Source organism: Diceros bicornis, chromosome 11 (assembly GCF_020826845.1).
Source record: "Diceros bicornis minor isolate mBicDic1 chromosome 11, mDicBic1.mat.cur, whole genome shotgun sequence".
Taxonomy (NCBI): domain Eukaryota; kingdom Metazoa; phylum Chordata; class Mammalia; order Perissodactyla; family Rhinocerotidae; genus Diceros; species Diceros bicornis.
The window spans coordinates 71,216,828-71,235,911 of record NC_080750.1 but is presented as its reverse complement, the minus strand read 5'-3'; the positions used below and the strand labels follow the sequence as shown (position 1 = coordinate 71,235,911).

The 19,084-nt window shown below is 45.4% G+C and overlaps 1 protein-coding gene across 2 annotated transcripts in view; it reads right to left on the bottom strand.

Annotated features, from left to right (window-relative positions):
- BIN3 (bridging integrator 3) overlaps positions 1-14,434 on the bottom strand; it is a 46,128-nt gene extending 31,694 nt beyond the window's left edge. Inside the window, exon 1 of one of the 2 annotated variants that reach the window (XM_058550542.1) lies at positions 14,347-14,434. In XM_058550542.1, the coding sequence (XP_058406525.1) occupies positions 14,347-14,354 (8 nt within the window). In that variant the 5' untranslated portion in view covers positions 14,355-14,434. Of the gene's footprint in view, positions 1-6,076; positions 7,449-14,346 lie in introns of those variants that run through there. The other variant, XM_058550541.1, reaches the window with a different exon arrangement.
- Between the last annotated feature and the right edge of the window lie 4,650 nt (positions 14,435-19,084).

Sequence of the window (19,084 nt, the reverse complement as noted above, 5' to 3'; positions counted from 1 at the left end):
AGAGGTTTTCTTAACCGAGTGCAGTATAAATACGTTTTTGAAGTTTACAAAAAGGCAGGATTATGTGAACACATGGCTAGAGTTCCTTCCAGGGCCTTGGACAGTGTCCATGCAAGCGAGGGGCCCTGCAGCTTAAGCTTTATGAGTCTCACCAGTAAACCCACCTTTGTGTGCCCCAGTATAGAAACTCCCTGTTTCATGCTGTCCGGGGCGGGAGGGCCCTTCATTCTTCTGGCAGGACAGGCTCCTGGTGAAATGGAGCTGGGGGGAGATGGCAGGGCTCACAGCTTACTCATAAACAGCTTTCAAGCAGTCCTCCGGATCTGAGCGCTCAGCTTCACCCCACTTCTAGAGGCACTAGTGCCACCAGTTCCTGAACCTTTGAGGATTCTGTGATGTAAGCCGGGCTGGCTCTTGGTTTTCCTAAATGCCAGCTGAGGATCTGGATTTCTTGGAACTGCTAAGTCAGTTACCTCATGCACTTGCATTCCAATTCCCAAATGTTGCTCATGTCTTTTCTATTCTCCTTGAATCTGTAGATTTATGCCTTAAAAAATCGCTTTACTATGTTTTTGTGGGATTTGTGAGGAAGATAAATTAGATGTATGTATTCAATTTGTTATCTTTACTCAGAACCTGGTTTATTTATTAACTTTTAAGTAACAGCTTTATTGAGATATAATTCACATAACATAACATTCATCATTTTAAAATGTACAATTTGGTTGCCTTTAGTATATTCAGAGAGTTGTGCAACTATCACCATTATCTAATTTCAAAACATTTTCATCACCCAAAAAAAACCCTCCATATCTATTAGCAGCCACTCCCTATTTCTCCCCTGCACTCAGGTCCCTAGCAACCATTAATCTACTTTCTGTCTCTATGGATTTGCCTATTCTGCACACTTCATATGCCTCATTTTTTAATCACTGAATAACGTTCCATTGCATGGATATACCACATTTAGTTTATCCATTCATCAGGTGATAGACATTTGGGTTGTTTCCACTTTTTGAATTACGAATTATGAATTCCACTTTATGAATTACGAATAAAGCTGCTATGAACATTCCTGTATAGGTTTTAAAATTTGTGTGTGTGTGTGTGTGTGAGGAAGATTAGCCCTGAGCTAACATCCACGCCAATCCTCCTCTTTTTGCTGAGGAAGACTGGCCCTAGGCTAACATCTGTGCCCACCTTCCTCCACTTTATATGGGACGCCACCACAGCATGGCCTGACAAGTGGTGCATCGGTGTGCGCCCGGGATCTGAACCCGCGCCACCAGCAGCAGAGCGCACGCACTTAACCACTATGCCACGGGGCCGGTCCCCTGTATAGGTTTTTGTGTGGATGTATGTTTTCCTTTCTCTTGGGTACATACCTAGGAGTGAAATTGCTGGGCCATACGGTAAGTCTATGTTTAACCTTTTGAGGAACTGCCAGATTGTTTTCCAAAATGGCTGCACTGTTTTACATTCCCGCCAGCAGCTTACAAGGGTTGCAACTCCTCCACCTCCTCACCAACACTTGTCATTGTCTGTTTTTTTAATTTTAGCCATTCTAGTGGGAATGAGGGCTATTTCACTGTGGCTTTAATTTGCATTTCTCTAATGACTAATGATGTTGAGCATCTTTTCATGTGCTTCTTGGTCATTTGTATGTCTTTTTTGGAGAAACGTCTGTTCAAATCTTTTGCCTATTTTAAAAATGGGTTGTCTTTTTTTATTGTTGAGTTGTAAGAGTTCCTTATAAATTCTGGGTTCAATTTGCTAATCAGATATATGATTTGCAAATATTTTCTCTCATCTGTGAGTTGTTTTTTCACTTTCTTAATGGTGTCCTTTGAAGCACAAAAGTTTTAGATTTTGAAGAAGCTGAATCTATTTTTTCTTTTGTTGTTTGTGCTTTGGTATCATTTCTAAGAATTCTTTGCCAAATCCAAGGTCATGAAGACTCACCTCTACGTTTTCTTCTTAGAGTTTTAGAGTTTTATCTCCTACACTTAGGTTTTTGATCCATTTTGAATTAATTTTTATATACAGTGTGAGGTAAGGGTCCTACTTCATTCTTTTGCATGTGGGTATCCAGTTATCCCAGCATTGTCTGTCGAAAAGACTATTCCTCCCCACTGAACTGTCTTGGCATCTTGGCATCAATTGACCATAAATTGTAAAGGCTTATTTCTGGACTCTCAAGTCTATTCCGTTGATCTACATGTTTATCTTTATTGCCAGTACCACACTGTCTTAATTACTGTAGCTCTGTAGTAAGTCTTCAGATTGGGAAGTGTGAGTCCTCCAACTTGGTTCTTTGTCAAGATTGTTTTGACTATTCTGTGTCTCTTGTGCTTCCATATGAATTTTAGCAGTTTATTTTTTATATTTAAATCTTTACTCCATTCAGAGTTTGAGTGTATGGCTAGCCAGTTGTTTTAACTGACTTTTAAAAATTTTTTAAATTTTCTATCTTTTAAAAATAATTAAAAATTTTTTTTAAATTTTAAAAATAATCTATCATTGAAAAATCATTTTTTCAGTGTTAAATACTTCTATTCCATACCATGGACCTGCCTACTCTTCTGCCAATAACATAGATTTAATTGTTCAGGTTTATAACAGCTCTCAATACCTAGTAAAGCAAATTCCTTCTCATTACATTTCTTTTTCAGGTAATTTCTTGGCTTTTTAATTTGTTTTAATATTTAACATGAACTTCCAAATCATCTGCTGTGCCCCCCAACCCCCCAAATCAGGATATTAATGATTGAAAATGCATTATATTTATAGATTAACTTTTGAAGAACCTACATCTTTACAAATATTAGGCTTGCTCATTCAGGGCCATAATATTTCTTTCCATTCATTCAAGTCTTTTTATTATGTCCTTTAGGCTTAAAAGCTTTTTTCATGTATGTCCTCTACATTAACTTTGTTAAATAATAAGATCCTAAGGTAATACTTACATGTGAAATTTTTAGTTCTACACATGTATTAGGTGCATTCCTTGGAATTTTATATTTTTGCTTATACTGTAAATGGACTTCTCTTTTTCGTTTTATCTTCCTGGTACACAATAAAGCTATTGGGTGTTACATATTTACCCTGAAACTAGTTACCACACCTACATACTTAACCTATATAGCTCAAGAAATTCAGCTGGAAAGAAAAAAAAATAAAAAGAACTAATTGGGTTTTCAAAATAGATAGTCATACCATTTGAAAATGATAAAATTTCCCTTTTCTTTCCCAACATTTTATACCTCTTTCTTGTCTTGTGTTATGGCATTGGCTAGAAATTATAGAAAAAAATGTTTCTGACTTTAGTAAAAATGCTTTGAGTCTGTCTTTCACTATTAAATATGAAGAGGGTTACTGGTTTCAGCCAGAAAGCCTCCTAATAGTAAGGAAATATCTTTCTGTTCCTAGTTTACTAAAAGATACAAAGACTGGAGTTTTGAATTATACCAGTGCCTTTTCAGCATGCATTTAGATGACCAGTTTGTTCCCCTACCACCCAGTATTGTGATGAACTAACTATGCAAATAGGTTTCCTAAGACTGAGCCATCTTTCATCGCTGAAGTAAATTCCGCTGGGTAAAGGGTAAAGTGAATGAACTTTGATGTGTATACATCTTGCTTTCTGATTATGACACATAAGCACTTCAAGGGCAGGGACTACATGGTATGGTTCTTTGCAACTCCTGTAAGTACTGTACCAGGCACAGTGCTATTTTCAACCTTTCATTGAATGAATATTCAGTATGTATCTATTAAGGGTCTCCTTTAGGCCTAGCACTCAGCTAGGTTCTAGAGATATCAGGATGAACCAGATAGACTCATTCCATGATCTCATGAAGCTCACAGTCTAGCTTTGTGCACAGTCAGCACTGAATGAATGATTAAATCAGTGAGTAAAATAAGTACATTGCCCCAAGGGCCCTATAAAATACCATACTCTAATTTAAGCTTCCTGAAAAAAACTCCTCTTAGATAAGGCTATAGAAAGAACTAAGAAAGGTGCTATCATTGTCTTTGGTATCTCAATCTTTATCTGACTAAAACAAAACCTAGAAAGGGTATCATCAGCCACAAGTACCAGCTGGGGTCAAGGAAAAGCACATTCAGTGGAGCAAACAAAAGAGAGCTGGCCTTTGGCCTGGGCGGTAAAGCCTGCTGAAGTTGTCAGAGTATAGTTCAAGGGAAAACATTTTAAAGCATCTAAGAGGAAATATGAAGGGAGAAGAGTCTTCCGGGTTTATTTTGAGGCTGCCAAATGGCGGATATGCTCCACTCTGCCAGAGAAACAGCCAGAAAACTAGGGCAGGTGCTCTGATGGAAGGGTCAGATTTCTCTGCCACCGAAGTGGTGAAAGGTGGCGCAGGGAAAGCAAGAGGGAAGAGCAAAACAACTACCCTTCAGCCGCTCTCCTTCCTCTTCTCACTGATCCCCAACTGCATCTCTGGGTTCTCATCCCCTGCTGGAGCGTGGGGACTTCCTCAGGAGACACAGCTGCTTTGGAAAGTGTGCGGCAAGAGCAACAGCAGCGAAGCCTCTCCAAGAGCAGTGCTGCCTCGGCATAGCTGGGGTATGGGGCCAGGCCAGCAGTCCTCCAGGACAGAGACTTTTCTTCCCACCTCCTCACAGCTTCACTCAGGGCGCTCCCCTTGGAATCGGGTGGGTAGGCAGAGGTCCAGAGAGAAGGCTAGGCTTGCTCCCCAGAGAATCTCCATGTTCTGAAAGAAATCAAGAGGGCTCTGAGCTCCCGGCCTCTAGAGTAGGATTCCTTACTTGGTTCTGCTTGCCATTCCATAAATATGAGCACCAGAGGGCAGGAGAAGTGATATTTTGGCTTCAGCAACAAAATGGAGAAAACGTTTCTCTCAACCCTACCCTTCTCCAACCCCCAACATGCCCCACCTCAAAAACAAAAAAAAGTTCTATGTGTACAGAGTGAGAGGGGGAAAAAAACGTTCTATTTTCTTTCACAATAAAGAAAAGTCAACAGGATGGTCTCCAAAGCTACAAATATACTTTTTCAAACAGTAAATATCTCTATTAGCAGCATGATGCCAGTTGGCTAATTCTGTCTCAATAAAATCTTTCCCAAAAAACTCCTGCTATTGTGTAATGTCTATTTACCAAAACAGCTCTTTTGCATTTTCAATTTGCTATGTTTTTCAATCTCTTGTTTCCCCACCCCCTCTACTGCAGAGGCAGAGACAAGAGGCAGGCCCAGATGGCAGTTGGGTGGGGATCCCCTGGTCACCCCAGCAGATCCCTTGAGCCCTGCCTTCTTTGGAGAGTCCTCCACTTCCATTACAAAGAAGAATGTAAAGAAGCTAAAACCTATACATTCTCCCCTGGTCTTCACTTGGCCTCTGGAATTTGTTTCTGTTGAATGTGAATGAGCCTAGGCTTGGCTTAGGGGTGGAAAGAATCCTGAAATGATTCAGCCTACCCCACCTTACATCTTTCTGATATCTCTAGCTGGGCAAAGATCACAGTTTTGGGGGGAAGGGGGAGGTGAGAATGAAGGGAGGGCTGAGCAAAGAGTAGGCGGCAGTTGATAGTGGCTGAAATCCTGGCTCCCCAGGGAGTGGTCTGGGCCTGAGTCACTGTCTCGGCAAGAGCAGGAAGGTGGGCGAAAGGCAGCAGCTTCTGCAGGCTGAAGTACAAGCCCCTCCTCCCCCCATTCTTCTGTTACTCTATCCTTGGGTCGCTGCCTTCTCTGGTCTGAGTCCCCACCAAGGCTACCACCACCTTGACAACTGGAGAGGGAAAACAGAGGGCCAGGGCCAGGGCAGGGCTTACGGAGAGGCAGCTGGCTCCGGCCGAGCAGCTGCTCGTTGGATGCCGTCCTCTCTGAAGGGCCAGCTGGCCACTGTGCCAGAGGGCCAAGGGAAGTTCAGCCTGAGCAAGGATGTGAGAGCCCCTATCAGAAGGGGAAACGAATTGAGCTGTAAATGATCCATTTCCAGTGCCTATGACCACAGTCTCTCCAGCTCCAGCTCAGTCCTTCTACTAAATTAGCTGGGTCCAAAATCAGAGCACACAGAACACTACCCTGACTTACCACCAGTCTGAGGAGGTATGTGTGTGTTTAAAAATAAAAGGCATGACTTGGCTGATTTGCTACTTGGACCAGAACAATCACCCAGCTCAGCTGTGATCTCTCCTTCCCCACACTCCCCAGGCTGACCTCTGAAAAATAAAGACAGAATGAATTACAGAATGTTGGGTGAGATCACCTCATCAAAGCGACTATTTATTGAGCATCTACTATTGCCAGTGTCTGTGCTGGGTGCTTCCCATACGTCAGTTCATTTAAGTTGCACTCCTGTATTTCACCCAAGAGACAGGGCACTGGATAAAGGGATAGACTCTGGAGCCAGACTGCTTGAGTTCAAGTCCTGACTCTGCCAATTGCCAGCTGTGAGACTTTGGACAAGTTATCTAACCTTCCTATGTCCTTGCCTACAAACTGGGATAATGACATACCTATTTTATAGGGCTGCGGGGAAAGCTAAGTCAGTTTAATGCTTAAAACAGCTCCTGACATACAGTAAGCACCCCGTAAGTATTTGCTGCAAAGATGGTGGTGGCGGTATTTTGATGATGATGATCAAACTGAGGTCCAGAGGGGGTGACCTGCACAGAGTCACACATAGATAAGTATGGTTGGGAAATCTGAAATGATTTGTTCTGTTTTGGGGGCAAGCAGCAGTCCCATATCATAACGTACCACCACCAGGCCCAAGTGAACATATTTGCTTAAAATTGAGTAGTGGCTTCCTGCTGAGTAGTAAAAGGACTACAGAAGCTGATGGAGCATCTAAAGGTCAAGAAAAGGGAGGAAGGCAGGCAATCCAGGGAGGCAGTGTGGATTTTTTTTTGCAGCTCTTTAAGAAACTCCTAATATTTGATAGACAAGTTATCGCTTATCCTCATTCTAATCTGTTAAGACAGGAAGGGGTAGAAAGTGGATTTCCCCATTTTATAAACGGCAAAACATAAGGCGTTCTGAGGTGAAAGGTTTAACCTGCTTCCTGAACAAGCCAGAGAGAAGCCTCCAGTGGCCTGATTTCCATTCTGATGGGTTAACAGTGGCTTAGACGCAGACACTCAGAAGCACCAGATTAGTTATCTCTAATCTCATCTTCACTGCTGTCTCTTACCAACAAAGAATTATAAAAAGAGGTTTCACTCCACCTTTTCCTCTTCTCTGCTGAAGGTCTGGCCCCTAAAAAGCAGGAGGTAGAAGGAGGAGCACTGGGATGGAAACTCACTTCTAGGCCCACCTCCCTAGGCCATCCCCACCTACTGGCCACAGGAGGCAATAATTCTCTTGCTATGAAAAGTGAGGTCAGCCCTAGCCATGATGCTGGTCAGGCTAGGCATGACAAAAGTTATGAAATATTGTAAACACTCAGAAAACTATAGAGAATATATAATAAATACTCATGTAGCTACCACCTAGCATTGTCAAACTCTAACATGAAGCCATACTTGCTTCAGATCTTATTCTTTGAACAGTACCACAGCACAGATACTGTCAAAGCTCCCTCAGTGTTACAGCCTGATTCCATGTCTTTCTCTCCCTCCTTGCTACCCTAAAGGTAACCACTACTCTGTATTTAGTATTTATTATTCTCATACTTTTACTACATAAGTTTAAATCTATAAGCACAATGTAGTATTGTTTTACAGGCCTAAACTTTATATAAATAGTACAACATTGAATGCATCATTTTGAAACTAGCTTTTTATGTTCACCATTATGTTTTTGAGATTTGTCCAGGACTGATATACACAGCTTTACTTCATTCATTTTAATGACTCTATATTTTCTTACGGAAAGATATTACATTTTATCTACCCATCCTTTGGAGGCTGGACACCTACAAATGATGAAGCAACATTCCTGTGCATGTCTCCTGCTGCACAAGTGCAGGAGTTTCCATGGGTGAGGGGGTAGGTATGTCTCCAACTGTGGGAGGTACTGCAAAATCTCCAAAGTGGCTGTATCAATTTACACACCTCACTTGGAAGTGGATCAGAGTCCCCACTGCTCCTCATCCTCAGATACTTGGCACTCCCAGACTTTAAAATTTTTGCCAGTCTGATGGCTGTGAAATGGTATCTCACTGTTGTTTTTTTTTTTTAAATAATTTTATTTATTTATTTATTTTTTCTCCCAAAGCCCCAGTAGATAGTTGTATGTCATAGCTGCACATCCTTCTAGTTGCTGTATGTGGGATGCGGCCTCAGCATGGCCGGAGAAGCGGTGCGTTGGTGCACACCCGGGATCCGAACCCGGGCCGCCAGCAGCGGAGCGCACTCACTTAACCGCTAAGCCACGGGGCCGGCCCTCACTGTTGGTTTAATCTGCTTTTCCCCGATTACTAATAAACAGAACATCTTGGTAAAGGCTTTTGTCCATTCAGGTTTTCTTTTCTACAAATTGATTGACAGTTTTCAAATCTATGAAGTAAGTTCTTATGAAGAATACCACTAGCGTTCTTTACAGTTGCTCCTTCTGTATTTCTCATTATAACCCTTGAAAAACAACCAAATAAATGAGCAACTCTATCTTTGCTGGCTGGAGTCACAGGTGTTAGCTTATAGTCTGAGTATTTGTAATAAACTCCCAGATAAGTGATTTTCAAACTGGAGTCTATATAGAATACCTATCACTCATTCATCATTTAAATTGCTACACATTATTCCATTGTAAACATATATCAAAATTAGTCATGAAATCAATTGAAGTGAGTCATTCCTTTAAAAATGAAATAGAACATAATATCAGAGTGCACAGCACACATACTGAAACTTTTGAGTATAAGTGTGTGTTTGAGTTGGGATATCAAAGGGATTTCTGACTGCGAGTTGTGGTCAAAAAGTTTTGGAAGCCACTGTCCTAGTCAGCCCCCTGGCTCCATTCTTTCTCTGTTCTGAGTTACACTGCAGAGCACTGCCAAATTAATCTAAATCACTGCTTTGGCCACACCACTTCCCTGCCCCCAAACCTTCAATTTTCAAAAGCCCAGGCTCAATTTCAATTCCTCAGCATGGCACTGAAAGCACTTTCCACATGGCCCCAACTAGAGTGCCAACTCTCATCCACGAGGCCTCTCCCCACATCACTATTTACTAACCCACACCAGCCTCCTAACTGTCTGCCCAAACACTCTGGATGCCTTCTGTCTTCACACACCTTTTCATGCCATTCTTCTAACTTGGACCTCTCTCTTATTCCCCACTGAAACAGTACATACTTGCTAGGTCAAGGTTCAGCAAAACCACATCCTCTAGTTGAAGTCTTTCTTGTCAATGCCACACTGACATTTAGCAATCTGCTGTCATTCCTGTGAATCCCTGGCACTTTACATATGCTGAAGACAGGGATCGATTCTTATCGCCTTCTGAATGTCCCCCACCATTTAGTATAAGCCCTTATACGTTAAAAATCTTCAATAAGCATTAAATCAACATATATTTATTAAGCATTATCTATGTGCAACACTCTATACGGGGCCCTATTTAATGGATTAGCCACCAAAATAATGGGTTTGGGAAAACAACTCTAGTAGCTTAACTGCCAACTCTAAAGGCTACAACAGATTTACTTAAAGAGTATAATGCATAAGAAAGTGCCTTGGACTAAGAAGCTGTGGGGCTCAAGATACTTTTCCAACTACTCCAAAAACTGGAAAAAGTCCCTTCCCCCGCTCATTACAAACAGCTGAAATAAGAATGAGGTGTTTTACATTTGTGCCCAAAGCCATGTTAAATACAGACTCGCTCAGGCTCTGCAGGGGGTCCCTGTCTTCTGGCATTACCATGCTCTCTACAGAGGAGGAAAAAGCCTGGGGAGTGCTTGGCCTGTCCAAAGTCACAGGCAGGGAGGCCCCACAGTAGGAAGAAGCTGAGATGGCCCAGAATAGCTGGAGGTCTGCAGGACAAAGGACTACCTCTAGCATTTTATGTGTGAAACTCAGCAACTTCCTGTAATTCACTATCAACCTGGTAGTGCTGATACACCCTAGCATTTAAAATACAGTATCTTCCTTTGGGTTCCAACCAGCTCAGGAATGATCTTTCACTTTTCTAACGTTCCCGTTCAGGTGGAGAGAATACTCACGAGACACAGGTGTTAGTTTCAGTTCTGCCAGGTACTCCCTGAGTGAATTCTAACAAGTTGTCAAATGGAGATAATAAGACCTAAACTGCATACTTCAAAGACATGAGGATGTAGACGTGAGGACGAAATCAGATAACAAATGGGAAAGTAATTTGAAAAGTTAAAAGCACTCAATACAAACGTAAGATAGCAATGGTAATACTAGAGGGAAAAGAGACTCCACTGAGATGTTTGAAACTATATGGATGGTTCCGTCTGACCCAGCAGTTTACCGTCCTTTCTTTACATTTCATTCAACATTACCAATTAGGTACCTACTATGTGCAAGATAGTGTGTAAACAAAGAGGAAGAGGTTATAAATCCTGCTCTCAGAGTTTACACGGGAGAGAGGTGCACATTTGTGAGATGGAAGGACGTGGAAGTACTATAGAAGTCTTATGGAAATACAGAATAAAGTAGTTTGGGTGGGGGTGGGCAGAGAGGAGAGGGGAGAGAACAGAGAGGGTCTCAGAGAGGCTGGAGAGCCACTTCTTCCATCAGTCGATCTAACAACAGCACTCTTAGAGGCTCTTCATTTCAGGAAGTGGCTTGTAGGTTTTGCATGTTTTTATCAAAAAATTTTTCCCGAGCTAAGGCAAGGCAGTACATGGGAAAAAGTCGTCATTCATACATTCAATAAACATTTACTGGTTGCCGGGATCAGTGCTGGGGGTACAGTGTGACCAAGAGACAGTCCCTGTTTTCAACAGCTCATAGACTAGTGGGGTTACTGACAAGTAAACCAACAATTCAAGTACAGATGCTAATGAGGGTCAGAGAAGGGGCACCCAACTCAGCTTGGCAGGCTGTGGGCAGCCATTGACTGACTCTTGAAGGATGAGTGGCTGTTGGCCTGATAGATGGGGGTGGGAGTAAAGGGCATTTCAGGCAGAGGAAACAGCACATAGAGAGGAGCAGGGGCACGAGAGACCAGGAGAAGCTTGGACACTGGAGTAAAGAGGGACAGCCAGATCCAGAAGGCCTTATAAGTCATGGCCCAGAGTTAGGCCTTCACCCTGATGATGCAGAGGGTATACAGAGTGAGAACAGGCAAAAAAAAAAAAAAAAAAGAGGACTGACCCCAAGGAATACCAATATTTAAGGGGCAGACCGAGGTGGAAGAGCCCAGAAGAGTCAGAAAAAAATCATATCTGCATATTCTCCATTCTTTTCACAACAGACTTGGATGACACAGTGTCAGCTGGGATTATCCACTACATGCTATAGTTGGAGAAAGCAAGACAGAGAAAGGTTAAATGCTTGACCAGGCCACATTGTGAATGAGAGAACCAAAACCTGAACTCAGCACTCTAACTCCTAGCCAAACTTACCTGCACTGACTCTAATTTCCTTTGTTCTTCCTGGACCCCTAGGTACAGGAAGATTTCCTCCAGTACTCCTTTTTCCTCATCATTCAAGCCTAAAATCATCAAGGTGTGTAGTTCCAGAGAAGGCTAGAATCCCTGGAGATAGCTAAGTCAGATTAAGGTCACTATTCTTAATTCTACTTAATTCTCCCTCCATACCATAATAAAGGCACACACACAGGAAGAAAGAGGCGGAGACAAGGAGGAGGAGAGGAGAAAGAGAAGCACTTGGCTTGGGACCAAGAGGTGGATCAGCCATCTAAAATGTGAACATCAAATGACTTCTTCATAGCAGGGCACACCACTGGGCCACCTTGCTGAAAGGCTGATGGGTGGATGAGTGGATGGGGAGATGGTGTAGGAAGGCAGCAGGTACTCACTACACAAACAAGGGGTGGGCGGGCTGCATGCACAGAGGAAGCAGAGAACAGAGACCTCTCACTCTTCATGCAAAGTCCACAGTGTGCAAAGGGCATCAATATTGGACATTTCTCACTGTGACATTTTGAAAGCCCAGCCTAGTCCAGAACAATGGTTCCCCTCTGGGGACCATGGGCTGTGTGCCCTTAGGCCTTATTCAATGATGGCTGGCGTATCCCAAGTGCTTGATGAACTTGACCTTGGGCATCAGCCTCCCATGATAGCTCTACGTCACTTTGGTCTCTTCCCCCACTGAGAATTCCAGTTTCAGATGAATGGATGGATTCATTCTAGGAGCAGGAAAACCACTCTAGGAGTGAATCAGAAGGACCCAGCCCCGGTCTCCTTGCCAGCCATTGAACAAGGAACTGAGTGCAATTGTGTGCCCAGGCGCTGGTGCTGTTCCTCTCTCAGGGAGAGAGGGTCAGGGTCCACGCAAGAGATGACGTAGAAGCCTCTAAGGAGGAAGAGAAAGGAATCTCAGCTTTGAGGGACAAAGCCACCCTTTTGGTTGTGATCCTCAGTCCAGCGAGGTGCCAAGACGTGCATGTACTGATAAATTAATTCTACTGGATAAAAATCTCAGCTTTTGCTAGACAGTTGTTATCAATTTCAATTCTCTCCAACCTGACAGACTTCAGGAAACAGGCTACTAGTTTTTCAGGAAAAAATTTTCTGCAGGACAGGTGGAAACAATGTGCTTCAGATCACCCAGAGAATCCTTTACCTTTAGTGGTCTCTGCTCTACTCTTCTCTGGATTTGTGAAGAAAAGATCAATTCACTTTTAAAAATTGTAAATGCCAACCTAAGCAATATAAAGAACCTGCACTTTCTGCTTCTTACCTTGAAAAATTAGGCAAGAGAACTCCAAAGATTCAAGATGCAGCAGGCAAGAGGACATCTACATCACAAGGTTGGGGACCCAGGCTGACACTTTAAAGGAAATAATTCTTCTAGGAAAGGGAACTGAAGGACTGCCACTTTGCCCATCACTAACTAGGTTATAACAATATGAGACAGTTTTTTAAGGCTCCAGCTCCCTATCAGCCTCCTGGAGCAAAGGTGGAGGGAAAAAGAGAAGCTCCTGATGGGGCTTATTAGGGCATAGCTCGGGGCTTCCCTCCACATGCTGGTGCCAATTGTCTGACATCTGTCCATCAATCTTCACCTAAGAAGCAGGGGAGATGGGGGGACAGAAATGGTTTAAATTTTACATTAGAAAGTTGTCCTTAACACTGACTGACATTAGCTGCTTGTGGCCAGAGCTGTCTCCACTGACGGCCAAATGTGAGCCTGCAAAAGCCTTCCCAAAGGATATTCTACTATCTTTATTCATTCATAACTAGTTATCGCGCACTTACTTTGCATAAAGAAATAGGCTAGACTCTGAGAATAGAGTGGCAAACATGTTCCCTACACCGATGGAACTCAGTTTCCAAAAGGGCTGATTCATCTCATACATCTCTGGGGGTCAATGTATTCACACAAGCACACTATAGTTGGATTCCCTGAGGTTTGGAGTTGTGGATATACAGGTCCTTGAGCCTGAAGGTAAGGTCCTTTGGGAAACAGAGTCGTATAAAATAAATCAACCATTAAACATTATGAAGTGTCTACTACCAGCCGAGTATCACACAGTTCCCTAGCAACGAGCCTTCCAGCTCTGGAGTTGTGACTGTACTACTCCAAGACGCCCCGGCTTCTTTTCTCATCACCTGATAGTTCCCATGTTTAAGCTTACCTATGTCTATTTTAGAGTGAAAAGAGTGAACGGGTAATGGCCTTGGACATGATTAAAACTAGTCCAATCCTATCCTGGGAGTGTGGGTGTGGGTGTTTAATTCTGGCCACTTCCAAAAGAGAAGCAAGTTTTGTCTTTTGAAGACCGTTAATTGGTGCAAAGGCTAGTCATCCGAAAAAGAGTGGGTTTTGATCAGCGAACGGGGACCCAGACTGACAGAGGGCCAGAGCCCTGGGGCTGATGGGAACGGTGGAGAGATGCGAGAGATGCCCACAGGGGAGAAAGAAGACACTCCACCTCAACGATGTTTAAGAGGAGGGAACAGAGAAGTCCCTCCCTTCAAGCACCTGGGAAAAGATGGGACAGGCTCCTCCGAACAGAGAGTCAGGAAACGAGTCAGACCCGGGATCCCAGGCTAAGGGGATCCCCCGCCCCACTTCCCGGTGAGTCCTGCCGAGAGATGGGGACGCCAGGGAAGCACCGGAGGAAGGCCCCTTGAACGACCCGAGAGCCGGCGCCCGTCGGGCCCTGCTCTGGGGCGGCGAGTCCGTGAGGGCAGCGCGGGCAAAGGGACTCAGAGGGACGCAGGGCCAGGCGCACAGCGGCCCCGGCCGCCCGGGCCTCACTCACCAGCTCATGGTAATCCACCTGCCCCGCGCTGCAGTCCTCAGCCACCTCTCGGTCCTCGGGGATCACTTCCGGATTCAGCCAGTCTCCAGGAAGTGACGTAGGCCCCGCCCCCAATGCCCGGAAGCGGCGGCTGGGAGGCGGGGCGGGGCGTTAACCCTTCCGCCGCCGCGGGGTTCCCGCCGATTTGCCGTGGCTCGGGGCCCTGCTGCCTTGGCGGGGGCACAAGGACCCCTGGGGGCGTTTTCTGCCTTAAACATTGACTTGTAAAATTGTCTTCTGCTGACTACACGTGTCGCTTAACGGGGTTATTGCCTCAGTTTTTCTGTTAAGAAATTTCTAATCCAGAGACAGGAGCAGTAATTGTCTATGGGAGAAAGAGCCCTTGGGGAGGGGTTTGAGGGAGACTTACATTCACTTATGGTCTTTTGTATGTTTTAAATTTTGTACCCTGTACATGGGTTACCTGTTACCGACAAACAAATCGATCTTTTTCCACCTTCAGGATGGCACAGGGCGCTGAATATAAGTGGGACAGGTGCTTTTCAAGTTGGAGTGTTCTGTGGATTTACTCAACAAAAGAGGACAAAGAGTAGGGGTGGCTCCCTTGCCTCTGTGCTTCCCTCCGTGGAACCCACATGATGTGACTGGTCCCATTCTTTCTACTCATCGTTTAACAAATAGTCATTAAGCTACTATGATGTCCCAGGCACTGTGTTGACCCCAAGATGCAACCATGAAAAAGTAGTATGGATCCTGCCTTATGCTCTCCCAGAGCTCCTTACCTGGAGGGAGAGGTAAATAGGCAACCACGTGATTGATGATATATGATGGGAAAGCACAGGGGCTGTGGCAGCCTGGAAAGGGCCCCCCCTAAGCTACACATGCGGTTTTAGTGAAGGCTTCCAGGAGGAGCCAACGTATAATCCAAGTCTGAAGGTGAATCAGGCTAGCCAGGTGAATATGAGGTGAGGGCTGGAGAGGGTCCAGGCAGAGGGAACTTATCTTGGTCGAGAAGAGGCCTGAGTTCCAAGCACGCAGCTCACTTGCCTTGGGTCCCCCAAAGTCAGAATTCAAGGCCTTAGTGCCTCATAAGCTGCCTGGGGTTCTGGGCTGTGTTGGGCTCCTCACTCCCAAGAATTTCCCGCCTTAGGAGAGAGAGGAGCAGGCAGTGAGGAGGAATCCATTCTCCTTCAAATGTACTCTAGTGTTTTAGGGGCTGCTGGAAGAGTAGCTAAGCCAATGAACTAGAGCAGAAGACGTGTATGATTTGCTCTGACCTCCCAGGGCAGGGTGGAGGGCTTGGTCAGCGGGAGTAGGGGAGCTCAGACGATTGTCCATGGGAGGTCGTCTCTCATTTGCGTTTTTTGTTTCCATTCTTGAGGGTCTAGAGTTTGTCTCAAAAGTTTTCCAATAGAGAGTGGCCCCCAAGCACATCACACAGCTCAGCTTCATCACCATGTTATTCCTCAGGGAACAGGCCCAGATGAGCACTAGAGCAGCTTTGAAGAGTAAGGAGGAGGAGGAGAAGTCACTACACAGCAGCCGGGCAGAGAGTGTGGGCCAAGGGAGGGACAGTCCTTGCTGCTTTGCACAGGGTGTGATGGATGGATGGAGGGTGCTGTGTATGTGTATGAGCCTCCTGGCATTTCAGCTCCTGTGGATGGCTCTCCCACCTGCTTCCTCCTTTCCCCACACTCTGTCTCCTAGTTATTGCCCCATAGTGCTAAAGAATTTCCCAAAATATTAGCCTAGACAACTGACATATCCCAGGGGAAGTCTGTTTTAGGGCTAGAGGGTAGGAGACACATTCTGTAGGGCAATAACAATGAGTTCTGGCTGAAGAGTCTGGAGAAGTCCTGGGCTCTAGTTCCATCTTTGACACTACAGCTGACCTCAGGCAAGTCACATCCCTTCTCTGGGCCTTAGTCCCCTCATCTAGAAGATGAGTGGATGGATAACATTGCCCAAGTCTCTGACATTTTGAGGTTCCAACTCAACTGTCTTGTTGACTCCAGAGGCCCTCAGGAAATAGAATGAGGGAGGCTTATGAGGTGGGGCCTGAGCAGAGAGGCAAGCTGAGAGAAGTGAGCAGGTCTGAGGAGTCAGCGATGTATTAGGATGAAGCCAAATATGAACCTTCTGGGAGGAAAGGCTTCAGCCTGAGGCCCTACTGGGGCTGTGCTGCTTACCTCCAACCCCAGACCTTTAATGCAGCCAGCAGGACCTTTGAGGTTACTGAGAAGAGTGCTGGCCTCCCAGAAGTCTGTCTGGAGTGTCTGCTCTGAGCTGAGCTCTGTCTCCTTACCTGTGGTTCATTTGCTCACTTTGAGGCATGCTAGGCTGAGGATGCATGGTCAGGCATCCTGCTGTCCTGTGGACCCACAAGCTTCCCTCCGTGAGCATGGTATGCCATGTGGCATTGATCCCTGGGGAGCTGAACACGAGGAAGCACAAACACCTCTCACTGTTGTGGAAAACTCAGCTTCAGGGTCTCCAGACCCAGGGTTGGGAGATGTTTTTCTGTTTTGGAACCAAAGGATGTCACAATATGGTTGATTCTGCCCCTTCAGGGGAGGGATGGAAAAGGAGCAAATTTGGTTTCTAAGTGGAAGCTGAGAGTGGAGGAGCTTCATGTAGAGGTGGGTGCTCCTGGTTTCAAGCCTAGTGGATACTGCTTCCTCCCCAGAAGTCTGAGCCTGAAGTTAGAAGAGTGTTCAGGTGGCAGAGATCTCTTTGGGAGGCAAAGCTGTTTACCAGAGGGAAAGCAGCTGAGGAACCAGCTCTGCCACCAGACCCCTGACTGTTCCTTGGAGCTTTTTACTCAGAAATTGGTAAGCAGTGCTCCCCATGATCCTCATCTCTGAGCCTGTTATGTATGCCCTCTTCCAGCCTTCCCCACAGTGGTGTCTAGGGCTGACCCTCTGATTCTTTCACTATGCCAGCCTCTAATCATCTTAGAGTAAGGACTCCAGAACTGGACCTGAGCCATTAGGGGCTTCATTAGAGCTTAAGGGCTGAGACTGAAGGGGCTGAATGCAAAGGGGCCAAATCGATGGGCAGAGCTCCCTTGCAGCCCTGAAGGCCTTTGTATCTCAGGGAGGCTCCTGCAGCATAAATTAAGACCCAGACCCTCAGGTTTCTATGTGATTTCACTCTCCGCTTCTCCCTGTTCTGCAGTTGTTCAGCAAGATGCCTCAGAACAACAGGGTTCTCTAGGCAGCTGTGGGCCAAGGACAAGGGAGAGGAGCACGGGTGGGAGAAGAAGGAAGATATTAGACTTAGACTTTCCAGTGGGGAAGCCACTGGACGGCTCAAAGTTCAGGGTGAAGTGGCAGATTAGAAGTTGGGCTGCCAAGCAGCAGTCAGGGCCAGGAATAGCTGTCTAGACCCTGGCTTTGCCTTCAAGTAGCTTGAGGGAGTCTCTTCCCTCCTCAGGGCCTCATCTTCCTTGACTGTAATGTAAAGAGTCTAGGTTAGATCCCACATGCCAACTCCACCACTTGATACTGGCTGCCTAGAGTGCAGTGTTGAGGAATCTGGGGAATCTGCTGTTGGTGGAGAAGTTCTGTGATTGATTAACAATGTCTGCCTTGGATGAGTAAGGGGGATGTGATGGTACACATTCCACTTTATTATTATTATTATTATTATTATTATTATTATTATTGTTTTTGGTGAGGAAGATTAGCCCTGAGCTAACATCTGTTGCCAATCCTCCTCTTTTTGCAGAGGAAGATTGGCCCTGGGCTAACAACCATGCCCATCTTCCTCTACTTTATATGGGACACTACCACAGCATGGCTTGATAAGCAGTGCGTAGGTCTGTGCCCAGGATCCGCACCTGTGAACCCCAGCCTGCTGAAGCGGAGCATGTGAACTTAACCACTATGCCACCGGGCCAGCCCCTGTTGTTCTTATTTTTATTACGAGTTAGTAATTGAGCACTCACAATGTGCTAGGCACTGCTCTAAGCAGCTCACATTGAATCTTTAAACAACCCTATGAGATAGGTACTATTATTGTTATCAGCGTGGAGGAGCAGAAGCACAGCCAGTAGGTGGTAAAACGGAGATTCTAACCTGGGTGACCTGGCTCTGACACTTACGCTTTTTGCCACTATGGTATACCACATCTTGCTGATGATTCCTGAGGTTCCTGACAATCATGGCTCTGTCAAGGCAATATGGGGTCAGAAGCCAGGAGACAGATGGAGCCAAGAGAAGCACAGCACTGAATGGCCCGGGTGGGGATGGAGGGCGGCCAGTGCACAAAGGATCCATGCTTGGCCTCACCCTGGGAGCCTTTATATGCTTCCTGTAGTTTGGAGAGCTCAGGACCAGCAGGTGGCAGCACGTGGCAGGGTGAGAGAAAACGGCAGATCCTGGCTTGGCATGGAAGTCCTTCAGGGATCAGACAGCCCAGAGGTCAAGGAAAGCAAGAACAACTGAATGTGTGGAGGAAGGCTAGCCAAAGGCCCAGAGGAGGGGGCCCAAACCTGAGACCCACAGGGAGCTGCCACGGCCAATGCTTTAGTTCCACCCGCAGCGAGAGCCTCTCAGCTTGCATTTCATGGTGCCTGCTGTGGGCTTTCTTTTCTTCCACTCTGGGAGAATGACTAACTTTAAGGACTAAAAAAAAAAAGTGTTTTGATTACACTGCCTTTTTACCAACTGGGAGCATTAGTCACCGGATTGCTGCAGATAACGGGGAAGGCAGCAGCATCCCCCTCCTCCCCCTC